Raw genomic sequence first — 19,514 nt, 5'->3', positions numbered from 1 at the left:
ATATATGATATTTTTATATTATATTTTTGTTTAATTATTATATTATTTTATTTGCATTATTATTATATTTATATTATATATTATGATATATATTATAGTATATACTTATTATTATATTATTTTTATTTTTATTGTATTATTATATTATTATTTTCTATATATTATATATTATGATATAACAGTATTATATCTATATATCATTATTATATTATATTTATTTTATTATTATTATTTTATTTGTATTATTACTATTGTATTTACATTTATTTTATTTTATTATTTTATTTGTCTTATTATATTTACATTATTGTTTTATATAGTATGATATATAATTATATATATATAATGTTATTATTTTATTTGTATTATTATTATATTTACATTATTATATTATATATTATGATACATATTATATATTTATATTTATTTTATTATTATAGTATTATTTTATTTGCTTTATTTTATTTTAACAGTGTTACTTTTAGAAGTTTTTGAAAAGCGTTTTTAGGTTTTTATTTGGTTTTATAAGTTTTGGGGAATTTTTAAATATTTTTGAAGAATTTTTATAATTAAAGTTTTACCTTTAATAGTTAAAAACAAAAATGTAGAATCTTTTATTTTAGTTTAAGACGTTTATTTCTTTGAATTTTGCCACTTTTAGATGTTTTTGAAGAACCTATTTTGAAATTTTATACATTTCTTGAAAAGTCTGGAGTTTTAGAATTTCTAGTTTGAAGTGTTACTTTTAGCAATTTTTTGAGAATTTTTCTTTTGAAATTGGAATTTTTGAAGTCAATTCATGTTTATTTGTGAAGAAGTCTAAAAGGGCTAGTTCATGACTTAATTAGTTTTACTTTTGGAAGTTTTTTTTCTTTTTTTTATTTCCAAATTTGAGAATATTGGGGGATATATTTCATCAGGTACACGGAGGCGGTGGAACTGGCCAAGAGTTTGGAGAAGCAAGCGGACAAAGTGCGATCGGAGGCGGAGGAAGCCGGACAGCGAGCGCTCCACATCTTTGCCAACCTCACCGACCTGCCGTCCTTCGACGCCCATCTCCTGGAGGTAGGCTCGCCGCCGCTAGGTGGCGCTAACCGACGCTCACCGCTTCCCCCTGGTCAGGAGGAGGCCAACAAGATCAAGAAGGAGGCTTCGGACCTGGACGCCCTCATCGACAAGGCGGAGAAGGCCTACCGCGAGCTCAGGGACGACCTGGCCCCCAAAGAGAGCCAAGTGCGGAAACTTCTGGAAAAGGGGCGCAGTGAGCAGCAGGTGACCCAAAAACCAATGTCCTCTTACTTTAAACGTTTACAAAAACGAGTGAAGCGTAAAGTGTGTCGGAGATGAAAGAAGGCTTCGTTGACTCAGCTGAAGTGGCTTGGAAGGAGATTATAGCCAACAAATGAACTAGACTCCTAAAACATCCCATTAGGTTGCCTAAAACCTCCCATTGGGATATATCCTCGTCTTCTATGAAAATAGATGTCAATAGCTTGAAACTTTTCATCTTCACTGAAATTATTTTCTTCTCCTGTGTTAAAAAAAGTAGCATTGTTGTTTCCTACTTCATTCTCATTTTACTTCTAATTCTTTTAATGAACAAACACCAAAAAATAGCATCATCTTCTTCTCAATTGAAAATAGAACTCTTCTTCTTCACTGATTTTTTTTTTTAAAAAAAGGATCAGTCTACGATGGTTATTTCCACACCAAAAAGTTAGCGCTAGCTTCTTTTGTGTCAGTTTGTTCTTTACTTGTTTTTAAAAAGATGACCACACAGAAATCCAAAACTGGTATTGTCTTGCACGCCGAAAACGAGCATTATTTTCTCGTACACTGCAAGAAGTCTCAATTTTTTGGGCTAAAAATGACGTGAAAAAACGTCCTTTTTGGCAAAGTGCTAGCATCCAAATCGAACGTCGTCGTCTTCTGTGCGGAAATAGGCGCCACCTTTGTGCACACCAACACAAATTAGCATCCAAAATGACCCTTTTTTCTTTTACACTGTAAACTCTTACTGCTGTCTTCTATGCAAAAATCCAGCCTGATTTCCGGACTTTTATTTTTCCCGAATCTTCTCTTGTCGTCTTAAACGTCCGAAACGTGTTTAGCGTGGCGGATTCCTCCATCGGAAGATAGAGTTGAGGGTCATCTGCGTCGCACCGGAAACCTATATCATACTTTAGAATAGTATCACCTCATGGAAGCATGTCCATGCTGAAAAGAAGGGGACCAAGTACTGAACCCTGCGGAACACCACAGGTAACACTGAGGGGCTTGGATGTCATTTCTCCATATTGAACACAGTGCGTCCTATCTGAGAGGTATCTCTACTGGAAACCAGCCTCGTTTTCAGTCATTTTTTTGCCTAAATCTGCTTCCATCATCATGTAAGCGTCTTCCACACAGAAAACTAGCATTAACAATCATCTCACCATATGGTCCTATGGTACTCTGAAGCCAGTGTCATAATGGGTATTATTTTGGTTTCTGCTTCATGCCGAAGATGTTGAACTTAGGGCCATTATTTTGTCCTCTATGTTGAAAACTCAAGTTTTGGAGGCTAGTTTTCTTCTTCTACACTGTGAAAACCTAGCATCACGTTCCCAACCCTCATTTTTTGGTTCTGTTTTTGTCGAAAATGTCGGGTTTTATGCTAAAAAGTGCGGTGATTTTGGCAGACGGCGGATCAGCTTTTGGCCCGGGCGGACGCCGCCAAGGCCACGGCGGAGGAAGCGGCCAAGAAGGCCCAGTCCACCTTCCGGGAGGCCGAGAGCATCCTGGACGACCTGAGGGGTGAGGGATCACCTGCTGCTTCTGCCCCTTTTCTCACGGATTCTTATTCCCTGGTTTTTAGGTCTTGCCCCCTTTCTAGGCTTTATCACTTTTTTTCCCCCCTGGTTTGAAGCCCCGCCCCTTTCTCACCTATTCTGTCTTTCCTGGTTTTCCTGCTTTATAGCCCCGCCCCCTTTCTCACCTTTCTCACATATTTTACCCTGGTTTGAAGCCCCGCCCCCTTCAACTGTTTCGTCTTTTTTCCTGGTTTTCCTGCTTTATTGCCCCTGCCCCCTTTCTCACCTGTTTTGTCTTTTTTGTTTCCTGTTTTTTTTTTTTTGCTTTATAGCCTCACCCCCTTTCTCACCTATTTTGTCCTTTTCCCTGGTTTACCTGCTTTATAGACCCGCCCCCTTTCTCACTTCCTCGCTCCCTCGGTTTTCAACCCCACCCTTTTCTCACTCATTTTATCTTTTTTTCCCCAGTTTTCAGCCCTTTTCTCACCTATTTCGTCTTTTTTCCTGGTTTTCCAGCTTCATAGCCCCACCCATTTCTCACCTATTTGCTTCCTTGGTTTTCAACTCCATGCTTTTCTCACCTGTTTTGCATTGTTTTTCCTAGTTTTCAGCCCTGCACCTTTTCTCACGTATTTGTCCGTTTTTTTCTGGTTTTGAGCGCCACACCCTCTCACCTATTTCACAATTCTGCCCCCTTTTCTCACGTATTTTGTCTTTTTTTTCTGGTTTTCCTGCTTTGTGGCCCCGCCCCCTTTCTCACCTATTTTCTCTTTTTCCTGTTGTATAGCCCTGCCCCCTTTCTCACCGACTTGCTTCCTCAGTTTTCAACCTCACCGTTTTTTCACCCATTTTGTCTTTTTCCCCTGGTTTACAGCCCCGCCCCCTTTTCACACGACTTTTGTCTTTTTTTCCGTGGTTTTTCTGCTTAATAGCCTCCTCCCTTTCTCACCTATTTTGCCTCTTCTTTTCCTGGTTTTCAGCCCCACCCCTTTTCTTACCTATTGTCATTTTTCCTGGTTTTCCTGCTTTTTTTTTAGCCCCGCCCCCTTCTCACCTATTTTGTCATTTTTCCTGTTTTGTTTTTTCTTTATAGCCCCACCCCTTTTCCCATCTATTTCGTCTTTTTTCCTGTTTTTTCAGCACCGCCCCTTTTTCTCACCTATTTTGTCCTTTTTCCTGTTTTTTTTTGCGTTATAGCCCCACCCCTTTTCTCACCTATTTAATCTTTTTTTCCCCGGTTTTCCTGCTCCATAGCCCCGCCCCCTTTCTCACCTCCTCTCTCCCTCGGTTTTCAACCCCAACCTTTTTCTCAGCCATTTTGTCTTTCCCCCCCCCCCCCTGATTTTCAGCCCCGCCCCCTTTTCTCAACTATTTCGTCTTTTATCCTGGTTTTCCTGCTTTATAGCCCCGCCCCCTTTCTCACCTATTTGCTTTGTCGGTTTTCAACCTCACCCTTTTCTCACCCATTTTGTCTTTTTTCCGCAGTTTTCAGCCCCACCCCCTTTTCTCACGTTTTTGTCCTTTTTTTCCTTGGTTTTCCTGCTTTATAGCCTCCCCCCCTTTCTCACCTATTTTGTCCTTTTTCCTGGTTTTCTTGCTTTATAGCCCCACCCCTTTTCTCACCTCTTTCTCCCTCGGTTTTCAACCCCTTTTGTCAGCCATTTTGTCATTTTTCCCCCTGGGTTTTCAGCCCCGGCCCCTTTCTCACCCGTCCCCCCTTCTCTTTTTGTCCGGTTTTCAGACTTCGACCGTCGCGTGAACGACAACAAGACGGCGGCGGAGGAAGCCCTGCGTCGCATCCCCGGCATCAACGCCACCATCGCCGCCGCTCGCCAAAAGACGGGTCAGGCGGAGGCGGCGCTGGGACACGCCGACCGGGACGCCAAACACGCCAAGGAGAAGGCCCAGGAGGCCGAGCGCATCGCCGCCAACGTGCAGAAGGTGGGGCGCTAAAAGACGTTGACGCAAAAGCAAACGCTTCTCGGACAATGACTTCAAAATAAAACCAAAGAAAATAAATCTGCGGCTCAGGGGGACACTTTTACCCTAACGAGAATTTTTCACAGGGCAAAAGAATGATTCTCCACTAGAATCCCTGTCCATCACACTGAATAGGAAGTTTACCTTTCAAATTAAAAGAATAAAACTTGAAAGGAGCAAGATTAATGGAGCTAGCTCCTGTGTTAGCTGCGATGAGCAGGAAGTGTAACTTCAACTTAAAAGCTTGTGACTTGAAATGAGTAAATGAGAATGACTTTCAGGTCTATCAATTGCTGTGAACAGGAAGTGTACCTTTCAGTTTAAAAGCATGTCACTTGAAATGAATAAATGAAGAAAGACTTCAAGGTAGCGTTTATGTCAATTGCGGTGAAGCTGTAGCTTTCAGATTAAAAGCATATTACTTAGAATAGAATAGAATAGAATATACCTTTATTGTCATTGTTACAAATGGGCTAACATATTGTGACAACAAAATTGGGCATGACACTCCAGTTTTACACATAGTGAGGGTATGAGCAAGAAGATAAAGGAACAGAGAAGATAATGTTATAAAACAAGGGGAATAAGGCTATAGTTATAATTGACATGGTATTTACACAACAATGTCAGCATGTGGGATGTTACATACAGGGTTGTCGTGATAACGTTGTATCGTAACGGTTGTGCAATATTGCATTTGGTGCAAAGTCATCATGGTGCAAAAATAGTCCGCATATACATTGGTGCAAGCATAGACATCATAGTGCAAAAAAAGGAATGGTCAGACATTGTGCAATTTGAGCATTAAACGTAGTGCAGTCGACATGTGCAAGAACAAGACTTGAGTAACATTATTTTCGTATGAGGTAGTGTTGGCACGAGTTTTCAGTTTTTGTGCGGTGTCTGTTGAGCAGTGAACAAACATAGTGCAGACAGCATGTACGTGAGTACCATTTTACATACGTGTGAGGTAGTTTTTTTTTTTTACTTGAAAGGAGTAAGATTATTCAAACTAGCTCCTGTGTTACTGTGATGAGCAGGAAGTGTAACTTCAACTTAAAAGCTTGTGACTTGAAATGAGTAAATGAGAATGACTTAGGGTAGCGTCTGTGTCAATTGCGGTGAACAGGAAGTCTACCTTTCATATGAAAAGCATAGAACTTGAAAAGAGCAAGATCATTCGAGCTAGCTCCTGTCTTATCTGCAGTGAACAGGAAGTGCACGTCTCACATTAAAAGCATGTCAATTGAAATGAATGAGAATAACTTCAAGATAGCGTCTGTGTCAAATGTGGTGAACAGGAAGTGTACCTTTCAGATTGAAAGCGTATAACTTGAAAGGACCAAGATTATTTGAGCTAGCTCCCGTGTTATCTGAAGTGAGCAGGAAGAGTACCTTTCAGATTAAAAGCATATAACTTGAAAGGAGCAAGATTATTTGAGCTAACTCCTGTGTTATCTGCAGTGAACAGGAATTGCACCTTTCAGATTAAAAGCATATAACTTGAAAGGAACAAGATAATTCGAGCTAGCTCCTGTTACCTGCAGTGCACAGGAAGTGTACCTTTCAGATTAAAAGCATGTCATTTGAAATGAATTGAGGATGACTTCAAGGTAGCATCTGTGTATATTGCGGTGAACAGGAAATCTACCTTTCATATTAAAAGCATGTGACAGTCCTCAAGTTGGAATACGTGTCAATGGCGGTGAGCAGGAAGTGTAACTTCAACTTAAAAGCTCACGACTTGAAATGAGTAAATAAGAATGAATTTAAGGTAGCGTCTGTGTCAATTGTGGTGAGCAGGAAGTGTAACTTCAACTTAAAAGCTTGTGACTTGAAATGAGTAAATGGGAATGACTTTAAGGTAGTGTCTGTGTCAATTGTGGTGAACAGGAAGTCTTTTCAAATGAAAAGCACGTGTCGGTCCTCAAGGTGGAAGACGTGTGAACAGGAAGTATACCTTTCAGATTAAAAGCATATAACTTGAAAGAAGCAAGATTATTCAAACTAGTTCCTGTGTCAATTGCAGTGAACAGGAAGTGTAACTTCAACTTAAAAGCTTGCGACTTGACATGAGTAAATGAGAATGACTTTAATGTAGCGTCTGTGTCAACTGCTGTGAACAGGAAGTGTACATTTCAGATTAAAAGCATGTCACTTGAAATGAATGAATGAATAAGAAAGACTTCAAGGTAGCGTCGGTGTCAATTGCGGTGAACAGGAAGTATACCTTTCATATTAAAAGCACATAAAGGAGCAAGAATATTCGAGGTGGTTCCTGTGGCTTTAAGGTAGCGTCTGTGTCAATTGCAGTGAACAGGAAGTGTAACCTTCAACTTAATAGCTTGTGACTTGTAATGAGTAAATGAGAATGACTTTAAGGTAGCGTCTGTGTTAATTGCGGTGAACAGGAAAAGCCTTTTGTATTTGTGGCGCAGGGTTCGGGTAAAGCCAGGGAGGATGCGGAGCAGGCCCTGAGGGACGCCGCTCACTTGACCGGCGAGGTGGACGGCGTTTTGACGCAACTGAATCAAGCCGAAGAACAACTGGGCAAGAAGAAGGCTCAGGCAGACGGAGACATGATGATGGCCGCCATGGTAAGAAGACAAATCCCCTCCGTTTTGCTCCCGGTTTACACTTGCCGTCAAACGATAAAACCATCAGAATCGAGTGACACCGATTTTTGTTTTAATGTGTCATTTTTGGGGGGTTATATCCACATCCGTGACTCCAAAGACTGTTGAAATAAAATCAAAATTCTGCTGTTTTAAAAAAAAAAAATCTTATTCAACAAGATTTTACAAAATGTTTTGTCAAGGTTTAAACTTGAGGTATTAGAACAAAGAAAAAACACTTTGAGTCCAAAATTAGGATTTTGATAGATAGATAGATAGATAGATAGATAGATACTTTATTCATCCGCTTTGGGAAATTCACATTTCCAGCAGCATCCCTGAGCTGAGAACAGTACAATAATAAAGCCAAAAGAATACAATATACAAATACCCAGTGTGACGTGCAAATGCCCACTGTAGCGTGTTATATAGAATATCTAAATAGTGCTTCACAGAATACATATTGCAGTAACATTCGGTAATATCCAATGTAGGTGGTGTGGTTTAATGTGGGCCTTTACTCTGCCGCTCCATGGTCTTCATCACATGTGATGTCAGGGCGACCGGCCTGAAGTCGTTGAGTTCCTCAGGTCTTGATTTTTTTGGGACTGGGATGATGCAGGATGTTTTCCACAGCTGAGGGACCCTCCCCTGTTCAAGGCTCAGGTTGAAGATGCGCTGTAGAGGGTCTCCCAGCTCAGACGCACAGGCTTTCAGCAGTCGGGGGGATACTCCATCCAGACCAGCTGCTTTGCTGGTTCGTAGCCTTCTCAGCTCTCCACACACCTGGGCTGAAGTTATTTTTAGTGGGGGGATGTCTTCCATGCTAGTGTCCAGAGGGGGAGGGGGAAGGACAGCTGCATCACTCAGGGGTGAGGATGAGGCGGAGTGGTCAAACCTGTTGAAAAAGTTGTTCAACTGGTTGACTCGCCCCACATCTATATCCACAGCCACACCCTGCTTGGTGCTGCAGCCAGTAATTGTTTTCATCCCTTCCCACACCTCCTTCATGTTGTTGTTCTGCAGCTTTTTCTCCAACTTCCTCCTGTACTGCTCCTTTCCTTTCCGGAGCTGGACTTTGAGCTCCTTCTGTACTCGTTTTAGCTCCTGATGATCACCATTTTTAAAGGCCCTCTTCTTTTGGTTCAGAAGGCACTTGATGTCGCTCGTGATCCAGGGCTTGTTGTTGGCATAGCAGCGTACAGTCTTTATAGGAACAACATTGTCCATGCAGAACTTAATGTAGTCAGTAGTGCAGTTTGCCATCTCCTCAATGTCCCCACTGCTTGACCCTAGCAGGACATCCCAGTCCGTACATCCAAAGCAGTCTCTCAGAGCCTGCTCTGCCTCGGTGGACCATTTTCTAAAAGAGCGTGTGGTTGTTGGTAGCCTCCTCACTTTTGGTTTGTACTGTGGTTTAAGCAGAATGAGGTTGTGGTCTCCTTTTCCAAGGGCAGGCAGTGGTTTAGCACTGTATGCATTTTTGATATTCGCATACAGAAGGTCAATAGTCCTATTTCCCCTGGTCTTGCAGTTCACATACTGGACGAAAGAGGGCAGTGTCTTATCAAGAGTCACGTGGTTGAAGTCCCCAGAGATTAACATTGCAGCCTCCGGGTGTTGCGTTTGAAGTTTTGCCACCGCGGAGTGGATGACGTCACACGCTACTTCCGCATCAGCGCGCGGTGGGATGTAAACAATGACAGCAATGGCGTGTCCGAACTCTCTGGGCATGTAATAGGGACGAAGACTTACAGCCAAAAGTTCGACATCACGGCAGCAGATAGAAAGCTTTGTTTTTACATGCCCGGGGTTACACCACCTCGTGTTCACGTAGATAGCCAGTCCCCCTCCTTTGCGCTTCCCACTGACTTTTGTCCCTCTGTCAGCCCGAACAGCGCAGAAGCCGTTTAGCGCGATGTTAGCGTCCGTGATGCTAGACGTAAGCCACGTTTCCGTAAAGCAAAGCAAGCTGCACTCCCTGTAGCCCTTCCATCAGAGGCATGTGCTTCCAAGATTGGCTCAGGAAGAAATCACCTACCACCAATGGCTCGAAACTGGAAACGCAGGCTTACAACCACATCTGATTGGCTTAAGCAAGGTCACATGAATACATGAAACCAATCTGATTGAAGCAAATAATGCTGGTCGCTGGATGGCATGCGAGCATGATAAATAAACAGTAAGAAAAGTGAAACTTTGTAACTCAAAAGGTACAACTCGTCACTGTGAAGAGAAAGGAATGTAGGGAGGCAAGCTCTTGAGCAGACTTCTTGGCACTAAAGCCAAGGCCATCTTGATTAATAGTGAGCGGTCCCCAAGAGGATACATTCAAACTAGAATTTTCCTTACTGTTTTCTACACAAATGAAATTTAATTTTGATATTATTTTTATTGTTTTTTAGCTTTTAAGTATCTGATTATTTTTCTAGGTCAAGGTCATAATGAACTTTGGGGTCTAAAAAAGACCACTGACGTGTGGGAGAGCTATAAATTGGCCAACGGTAGAAAAATATCAGGCAAAGATATACGTTTTTTAACCTGTTCAAGCCGGGGAGGCAAGCAGAGAGGACCAGCAACTCGCTTTTTCCATATTCTCTTATTCACGCTCGGTCACCCTGCCTCGGTGTTTAATTGAAATCACAAGACATGGAAAAGTACTGGTATGTTGAGACAAAAGACCAAAGACTAACCCCCCGGAAAAGGACCAACACATTCAAACAAAGACGGGAAGACTGAGACGACATCAAACTGATGAAATACACACCTTGAGCAAATACATTTAAGCCAACTTTACATGAACCCCCTGGATTTATCCAAAACAAAGAGGAAATACATTTTTCTTTTACCAAGTTAAAACCTCTCGTTTTGTTGGCATTTTTTTTACTTTTTAATTCTTTTTCTAACAAATTATTTTGGGATTTTTTTTTTTTAAGTAAGATGAAAGATCATTTAGATATTGTATATTTATTTTTTGCTGTTTAGTTCAACGGTCACATCTATCATAGCTAAAAAAAAATTGCCGGCATGAAAAAAAATCCCAATGCAATAATGTCTTAAATTAACCGAAAGTCTTTGGCCCCGCCCCTTTTTGCTCGTTAGGCGTCGGCAAACGCGAAGGAGGCGGAGGAAAACGCCCGCAAGGCCAAAAGTGCTGTCAAGACCGTCCTCAGCACCATCGCCGCGCTCCTGCAACAGCTCGGTGAGTGAGTGGCCATAAACGGAAAAAAAGTTTATGGCTCCGTTGGCTGCCCCCTACTGACTCAAAAGACTATTACAATTATTCCGCATCATCATTTTTCTTTACAACGGTCTTCTAAGTTTTAGATTCAAGACCTTTAACTGCTGGAGCTCATATTGACGGGCAAAGTGGGATAAACGATTCAGCTCTAGGCAAAAGGGTCATAAACCTTTTAGTCAGTTGTTTCGTATTCCTGAAGTTCCTTCCTGAATTAATTTTACTGTCGAAAAAAACAAATTCTAATTTGTAACTGCTTTTATTACAACTTTTGATAAAAAGTCATAAACCTGTCAAGATCATCCATCTGCTTTCCGGTATTCCTCAAACTCATTTTTAAATTAAGATCAATTTATGACCTGTCGTAAAACCAGCCAAGAGAGCTACAAAATAATGATTTATAACTTCAATCCTTATGACTGATTATTAGGCTGTCCTATGTATGCAAATTACAGGTAAAAATCACAATTCCGTAGCTCTTTTGACAGTTTTGTAAGAAGTCATAAATCTTGATTCAGAAAGGAATTTTAGATATGTGGAAAACTTCAGGGCAGCTGATTTTTTTGGGGAATGATCTAGGCAGGTTAAGGACTATTTTGACAAAACTGTTTTAATGTTATAAAAGCAGTTTCTTATCAAAAATCTAATTATTTTGAGAGTTTTATGACAGGTGATAAATCCCGTTTCTAAAAAGAATTTTAGGTGTACTAAACGGCTCATTTTAATGGCAAATTATGGCACCTTTATGACCATTTTCACAAAAGGGTTAGGGTTTATAATATACGATAATTTATAAATGAGATTTTTTTTTCCCTTTTTTGATAGTCTTGCGACAGGCCATATATCAATAAAAAACAAGAAAGGAACTTCGGGAATGTAAAGCAGCTGATTTTTATGGGTAATTTGGACAGGGTTAATTCCCTTTTGACAAAAGCTGTCTTACAAATCAGAAGTTTTTTTTCACAGTTAGATGACGGGTCATAGATCGTGATTTGTAACAGAATTGCAAATAATGCAGGACAGCTGATTTTTACGGATAATCCTTCAACAGGTTTATGACCTTTTGTCAACATAGTTTATCATGTTGTAAAAGCAGTTCTGAGTTATAATTTCACTGCTTTTTTGACAGTTTTACAATGGGCCATAAATCAATCGTAATTCTGCAAGCATTTTTATGGATGATTTTAACAGGTTGATGATCCTTTGACCAAAGGCGTTATCAAAGAAGTTACGTATCATAATTCTGTAGTTGTTTGATGGGTCATAAATTTATCAGGATTCAGAAGATGTAAAAGACTGGACTGCTGATTGTTTTGGTCGAGCTGAAGGTTAATGATCCTATTAACAAAGGTTGTTTTAGGCCGTCATTTTAAAACTTTTGAGAGATTTATGGGGTCATAAATCGTGATTTGTAACAGAATTGCAAATAATGCGGGACAGCTGATTTTTACGGATAATCCTTCAACAGGTTTATGACCTTTTGACAACATATTTTATCATGTTGTGAAAGCAGTTCTGACTTATAATTTCACCGCTTTTTTTGAGTTTCACGATGGGCCATAAATCAATCCTAATTCTGCAATCATTTTTATAGATGATTTTAACAGGTTGATGATCCTTTGACCAAAGGCGTTATCAAAGAAGTTACGTATCATAATTCTGTAGTTGTTTGATGGGTCATAAATTTATTAAGATTCAGAAAATGTAAAAAAAAAACTGACAGCTGATTGTTATGGTCGAGCTAAATGGATTAATGACCCTATTAACAAAGGTTGTTGTAGTTGTTTATCATTTTAAAACTTTGGAGAGGTTTATGGCGGGTCATAAATCAGTCTTAAGAGTTGATTTTGATGGCTGGTCGATGAGCCTTTTGTCAGAAACGTCCTTGTTATTTTCATGGGGAAAGCGCAGGGTTAGCTCGCGAGCGCTAAAGCCCAAGTTGTTTTCCCGCTTTCCAGGCAACATGGACAAAGTGGACGTGGGCAAGCTCACGCAAATGGAGGAGTCCCTGCGGCGCGCCAAGGACAAGATGGCCGCCAGCCAGCTGGAGCGCAAGCTGTCCGAACTGGAGGAAGTGGCTCGCTCGCAGGAATCCATGATCGGCGATTACGATCGGCAAATCGTGCAAATCCGGGCGGACATGGCCAACCTGGACGACATCAAACGCACCCTGCCCGACGGCTGCTTCAACACGGCCTCTTTGGAGAAGGCCTGAAGCCCCGCCCGCTCGCCTCACAGCCCCGCCTCCCCGTTCTCCTCTTTCCTTTTTTTTTTTGTGTCCTCGAACTGCGCGTCGGCTCTCGGCGCCGGAGGTCCCGCGAGACGGCGTGGCCGCGCCCCCGCCGGGGAAAGCCCCGCCCCCACGGGGAAGCCCCGCCCACCGACACTTTCTCACCCATCCCGCGGTTATTTGCCTCAAAACGAGGCTCCAAATTGGTCCAAAATGGAGCTCGTTTTCTCCTTTTACGACATTGTTTTTTTCCGCCAAACAAGAAACAAAGCCAGCAAAAGTGGGAGACAACCAAAACTTTTTTCACGTTAAAAACGATGTTTAGATATTTATTACTTTAAAAGTGGGAAAAAAAATCCTTATTTTACAATGTTTTTACTCATTTTTTAATCAATACGTTTAGCTACTTTGAATGATTTTTTCCCCCCTTAAAACAATCCATTTTTTTTGACAATTTTTACTCGGAAAAATAATCCATCAAATAAGGTTAACTTTGAGCACAGCTCATTTTTTATTTGACATTCTTTTAAACTTGTTTTTATCAATGTTACTTTACTAAAACAAGCAAATAAGCAAAGTTTTTCAGTTTGGCTGGTGTTTTATTTTCTTTGACAAAATATTTGACTTATTTGAGAAAGTTTTGTTTTATCAAAACAATAAACAGGAGCAAAACGTCTCAATCGTGTTAACTATTTGTAATCATTTTACTCATTAAGAATTATTTTAATGAAACAATACTTTTAGCAAACTTGGCTAATGAGCTAGGTGCTAATTTATTTTGTTTTAGAAAAGATTCATATCAGTTTTCTCATTAAAATGACTTTTCATAAAACAAATAAGTCAATTGATTTAATTATGTTCATTTATTTCATATTCCACTGATTCGTTTTTCCCGTTTTGTGGATTTTTGATTGGCCGGATGATCTCGATTAGCATAGCCCCGCCCGCCTCACGTGACTTCGCTCAGGAAGCCCCGCCCACCCGCGACGGACACATTGGTCGTCGTCGAGGATGGCCTCCCCTCCGGCGTCCATTTTTCAGCCCCGCCCACCCGGACGTGCAAGTGCCAATCAGGGCTCGGCCCCGCCCCTCCGTGTGACGTCACTCGGACGCTGCAACTTTTGTACAATTGCTCTGATACACTGGTGCTAAAGATGACGTCATTTGTTTGTGTGCGTGTTTTTCTTTTTTTTTTTTCTTCGTGTGCAAAATTTGAAGACGTAGTTAACCTGTGACGATTTGTAACGACTTTTTGTGCCTTCAAACGATTTGTTTTTCGTTTTTTTTTTGTGAGTGTGTAATCCATCCATCCATCCACGTATACACTTGTAAGCACACGCGTGTAATAAACACTTTTCTTAACTTATTCTGTCTTTCTTTTTGGGAAGGGGAAATGGCGCCCTCGTGTGTCCCAACTTCCTCACTTCATGTCAACTTGGCACCGATTTGGGAGAAGGTGTCAATTCCCTGGAACTTCAACTAAGTCAAAGTGATTTAAAAATGCCTTAAAACCCTATAGTCAAAACCCGTTACAAACCAAACTTTGAAACCCTTAAAATGCTTAAATATCCTAACAAGAAGCTTAAAACCCTACTTTGAAACTCTAAATGAAACCCAAATCTACGGTTAAAAACCCTCGTTTAAACCGTAAAATGCTTTTAAACCCCAATTTGAAGCCAAAACATAGTTTGAAACCCGAATCGCGATCCCCAAACGCTCTAAAATCCTTGTCAGAAATCATAACCTCGTTTGAAGCCGAAACTGTGGTTAGGAACCCCCTTGTTTGAAACCCTAAAAACGGTGTAGAACTGTCATTAGAAGCCGTATTTAAATTCTAGTTGTAAACCCTAAAAACGGTTTAAACCCGTTTTTACCCTAGGTTCAGTTAATTACACTACATTAAAGCCCAGAAAGTAGGTTTGAACTCTATTTGGAAATTTTAAATTCAGTTTAAAATCCTATTGTGAATTCAAAACTCAGGTTTCAAACCCTAGTTGAATACCTGGAGCTATCCGGCTTCAATGCTGTTAGACAGAGACACGAAAGCTTGCGGGAAGCAGAGAGGAAGTGGACTCACTATCTACGTGAACAGGAGGTGGGGGGGGGGGTTGTTTAAGGGTTATTATTCTATCTTCGTTATTCATTATCCGTTATCGGTCAGAGGTGGTGTAACCCTGGGCACAAAGATTTCCATCTGCTCCAAGGACGTCGAACTTATGGCCTAGCGTGTGACGTCATCCACTCCGCTGTTGCTAAACTACAACACAGCACCCTGAGGCCATCCTGTTAATCTGTTAACAACAAAAGAATACTGCTGGAAGTGTGAAGTTCCCTACGGGGATGATTAAAGTATCTATCTCTACTTTGAAACTCAAAATTAAACCCAAATCTACGGTTAAAAACCCCCGTTTGAAATTGTAAAATACTCAAACCCCAATTTGAAGCCAAAGACGTCTTCAAATTCTAGTTGTAAACCCTAAAAACGGTTTAAACTCGTTTTTACCCTAGGTTCATGTCATCACTCTACATTAAAGCCCAGAAGCTAGGTTTTAAGTCTGTTTGGAAATCTGTAATTCAGTTTAAAATCGTATTTTGAAGTCAGAACCCCGGGTTTCAAACCCTAGTTGAATACCTTAAATTCAGTGAAAAAATACATTCTGCTGTGCAGACTTAACCCTGTGTTTGAAACACTAAGTCAAATGAAAATAAATAATTGAGCCTCCCTGCTCCTGGTTTGGAAAGCCTACATACAGCAGTTTAAGTCTTAACTTTAAGACCTCATCCTTTAACACTAAGTTAAACTTGAGCTCTAGCCCCAACACTGACCCTAAATCTAACAGTTATCCTAGTAAAGGATTTTATACATTTGCCAAGAAAGGATTTTATACGATTGACTACAAAGTACATGTATTCAGTTTGATGCAGTAGGGATATTCGCCGACCGTTTTTATTCAAGGTACATTTGAAGGTTAGGCTGTGTGGAATGCGAGACGTATTTCTGATCACAGAATTCCTGTGAGTGCTGACGCAGAAGGCCAGAGGCAGAAGGGCAGACGTCGGGGCGACGCTGGTATGCGAAGATTGTGGAGCTTGGCCGACACGCCATCATGAGAAAGTTAATGTAAACTGCAAATGACACATAGCCAATGGGATGTCTTTTTTTTGTTTGTGAAATGTAGAAATGATCCAGGGCAACTGGGAGGGGGACACGGTCTCCTGTTGATACACTTAGATCTTCTGTTAGGAACAATAAACATCCGCCACCGTGTGATCCTTCCGGTCATTTCTCTCTCAAAAAACGAGCGCGCATAATTGTTGGATGAATGTGGGTTGTGTTTGGTTAATGGAGTCCGATAACTCATTCGAACAATTTGGTAAACGCTACATTTTGATAAATTCCCAACACTAGCTTTAACTTATAACCAAACCTGAACTCTCACCTTAATTTCAACCCTTACACTAAAACCAACCTTAGTTTTAACCCTTGTTCTAACCCTAACTTGAACCCTTACTGTAAAGCAACCCTGTTCTTAGTTTTAACCCTGTAAGGTTTTACCATTTATTAGACTGAAATCTGACTCCGAAGACAGGGTTTTCCTATGTTATAACACATGGCGATGAAATGTTTACGCCCCATGACCAAGCTCCTGCCGATTGGTCCACGCTGTTGTCGATGCAGACTTCCCAATCCTCCTTTGAAGAATGGGAGGAGGGGTGCTAGGTCATCGCCCTCCGGACAGAATAGGGCAAGACACCCACTCCAACCCCCGAGGTGAGGTGATAAGTGATTGTTATCTGCGCAGAATGGAACAAAAGGCACATTCCAACGCAAAGCGCGGTTTACGACACCCTTCTGCCAGAGTTCGCACTCCAACACTGAAGTCAAATTTAGGACCAGTATATTTGACTTTAAGATAAAACAGTGTATACAATAGTATATAACTTCACAGTGTATACAATAGTATATAACTTCAACCCTGTTCTTAGTTTCAACCGTAAACTTGCTGTCGCCCTAACCCCACCCTATTTTAACCCTTACCCCATCTTGAACACGAACCCCTGCTTAAGTCCTGTTCCCAAACATAGCCCAATCCTAACCCTCGTTTCGTTTTGGGCTTCATTGGTAACCATGGCAACAGGCACCAGCATTGCCTGAAACGCTTAGATTTGAACTTTTCTCGTCAGTTCCACTCTTGGCCGCTAGATGGAGATAAATCCCTTACTTCGAGAATTCAAATTACGTTCTGCCTAGCAACACGCAGGTAGCCGACACGCGCTTATGAAGCAATTGAAACCTTTCGGGTAAAAAAAAGGGGAAAATCAACCGTAAAAATGTATTCACTCAATGAGTGATTGTTGAATTTCAAATCAGATGTTTGTCTTTTATGGCGCTAAAGAAAGATTTTAAACTTCTTACTTAGGTTGAGAGGTCATAAATCTCCAATAACGTAAGGCAAATCACGACAAAGATGGCTGAAACGGGAAATGCTTTCCAAATTTTATTATTGTAAAAACAACAAAAAATCGCAAAGAGCAAGAAAAAGGAAGCAAAATGTACAACCCACATTCATAAAATTCCAAAGATTGCACGAAAATGTCCAAAAATGTACAAAAGGAAAGGCACCGCGTGGTTTTTGGGCTCGCCCACAGAGGCGGCCATCTTGATTTGCTTCTGGAATGAGGCACTTTCATGCCTTGATTTTTCAAAAATTTTCAGATGATTTGCCAGTCCATCTTTTTTAGAATATATATATATTTTTGAGGGTTAAAGCCATTCACATTTCGAGAATTGTATTTTTTGAACTACAAGTAAATAGAAAAGGACTTTTTCTAGATTTATTATACTCAGACTTTAAAAAAGCATCCCCAAAATGTATTCTTTTTTCTAGATTTGAGATACCGTATTTTCTGGACTATTAAGCAATCTAAAAAAAAATAAAAATTGGGATTTTCTAGTTTTAGGATATTCCAGAATAAAAGCTGCATAACATATTGGAGTTCTAGTTTGTAAATACCGTATTTTCCTGACTAAAATTAGCTCAATAATAATAAATAATTTTTCTACCTTTGAAATACTGGTACAATTTTAAATATATTTTTGGAAAGAAGCCTACAGTACTGACTTCAAAAATCAAATAGGTTGGATTTTTCAAAATAAAAGGCGCACCTATAATCGAAAAAATGTGAATTTTTTTCAAGGTTTAAGATTCACTTGAATGGAAATGTTTCTAGTTTTTAACAGACTATAAGGCGCATCCAAAAAGATGAAAAGTGGAATTTCTCTACTTTCGAGATACGATATTTTCTGGACTATAAGGCGCACCGAAAAAAAACAAAATGAGAATTCTTCGAGTTTTAAAATAACAATAACTGGATAAATGTTTATGACCAATTTTCTTTGTTTTATCTTGCGGGATTCGCAGTAAAAATGAAAAAGTCATGTTTATTTGTGACGCCCTTTATCACAAGGTGTCTCAAAGTACTGCCAAGGAATGGAAGGAAGTCTTCAAGTTTTGTGAGAAAATGGATACGGAGTGTCTCGGCCAAGTGTTCGTTTGCAAGCTCTCAAGGTTGCACTTTCAAAATGTTGTTGTGGATTATTGGAGTCGAGCTTGACATAAGGAGAACGCATTAGTCTAAAACGGGAAATTCCAGGCTTGTTTCTCCCGAGTGTAAATGTCAGCGAATGTTATTATGAATCACCTTGGGCTGCCAAGTCATACCATTCTTCTTGGCGTGGAACATGTGGTCAAGCTGACCCCATTGAGTTCTTGGAAATCAGGTAACTGGAAAATTAAAAGAGGATGAAAAAATTCTGTCTGGTAGCGTGCATTTTGAGATAAACACGTGCGTCATCGCGAGGGGGACGGGCTAAATGTTGTCTGAGGATATAAAAAGCCGATTGTCTCTTAGACGACCGAGATCTCTGTTTTGTACGCTGACGAAGATAAATGAACAAGCTCTCCCTCTCCTGCCAAGACTTCTCCCAGCATCTTGATTTACATATTTTGGGGCGAGGCAATAAGGTCTGCTCGGAAAATGGAATCGTATCTTTCAATGAAAACAAAATAAAATGATTGTTTTTTTTAGGCAGGCTTATATTCCAGACCAAAAAATACAAAAAAGATACTAGATTTTAGAATCTTAGATTATCTATTAAGAAAGGATTATGGGACTTTTTTTTTGCAGAAGTAGTTTTGATTTAATCCATTTTATATATATTTTTTTTTTACAAAATACTAGTTTTTGGGGATGTGCGCCTAGTCCAGAGAATACGGTAGTTAAAAAAGATTTTTAAAAAGCCCTGAGTTCTGAAAAACACCAGAATGTCTGCTTTGAGGTTTCCACGGCAACCCAGTCAAATGGAACGTCGGTCCCAAAATAAACCAGTTTTTCTTCAGGCATTTGCGGTCATAAGATTTGATTGGTCGACTTGAAACGTTCCTTTTTGTCTTTAAATATTTTAATATTTAGTGCTTCAAACTGAGTGCTGCCCCCTACTGGTGCGGAGACTCCAAACTCTCTGGCGGTCCCGGAATGTCGGGGGCGGGGCCGAGCGCCTCAATGTCCGCCGAGCGATTGGCAGTTGCTGAAGCGCTTCTTCACCATCAATCCCACGTAAGCCTTCATCAGCTTGGCGATGTCCATGACCTGCCGGA

The 19,514-nt window shown here is 40.4% G+C and overlaps 2 protein-coding genes across 2 annotated transcripts in view; one reads left to right on the top strand and one right to left on the bottom strand.

The window, feature by feature from the left end:
- Positions 1-14,221, top strand: part of lamc1 (laminin, gamma 1) — a 91,350-nt gene extending 77,129 nt beyond the window's left edge. Inside the window, exons 22-28 of the mRNA XM_088350593.1 lie at positions 921-1,065; positions 1,123-1,272; positions 2,682-2,796; positions 4,534-4,733; positions 7,211-7,369; positions 10,490-10,589; positions 12,584-14,221. Coding sequence (XP_088206719.1) covers positions 921-1,065; positions 1,123-1,272; positions 2,682-2,796; positions 4,534-4,733; positions 7,211-7,369; positions 10,490-10,589; positions 12,584-12,840 — 1,126 coding nt within the window. The 3' untranslated portion in view covers positions 12,841-14,221. The remainder of the gene's footprint in view (positions 1-920; positions 1,066-1,122; positions 1,273-2,681; positions 2,797-4,533; positions 4,734-7,210; positions 7,370-10,489; positions 10,590-12,583) is intronic.
- Positions 14,222-17,916: 3,695 nt separating this feature from the next.
- The window catches only part of myo10 (myosin X), a 59,763-nt gene continuing 58,165 nt past the window's right edge, over positions 17,917-19,514 (bottom strand). The window contains exon 34 of the mRNA XM_088350592.1: positions 17,917-19,506. Within this exon, the coding sequence (XP_088206718.1) occupies positions 19,417-19,506 (90 nt within the window). The 3' untranslated portion in view covers positions 17,917-19,416. The remainder of the gene's footprint in view (positions 19,507-19,514) is intronic.

Source organism: Urocampus carinirostris, chromosome 1 (assembly GCF_059441175.1).
Source record: "Urocampus carinirostris isolate Australia breed hairy pipefish chromosome 1, RoL_Ucar_1.0, whole genome shotgun sequence".
Lineage (NCBI taxonomy): Eukaryota > Metazoa > Chordata > Actinopteri > Syngnathiformes > Syngnathidae > Urocampus > Urocampus carinirostris.
Note: the sequence above shows the minus strand (reverse complement) of the source record. Positions and strands in the feature narration are given on the sequence as shown.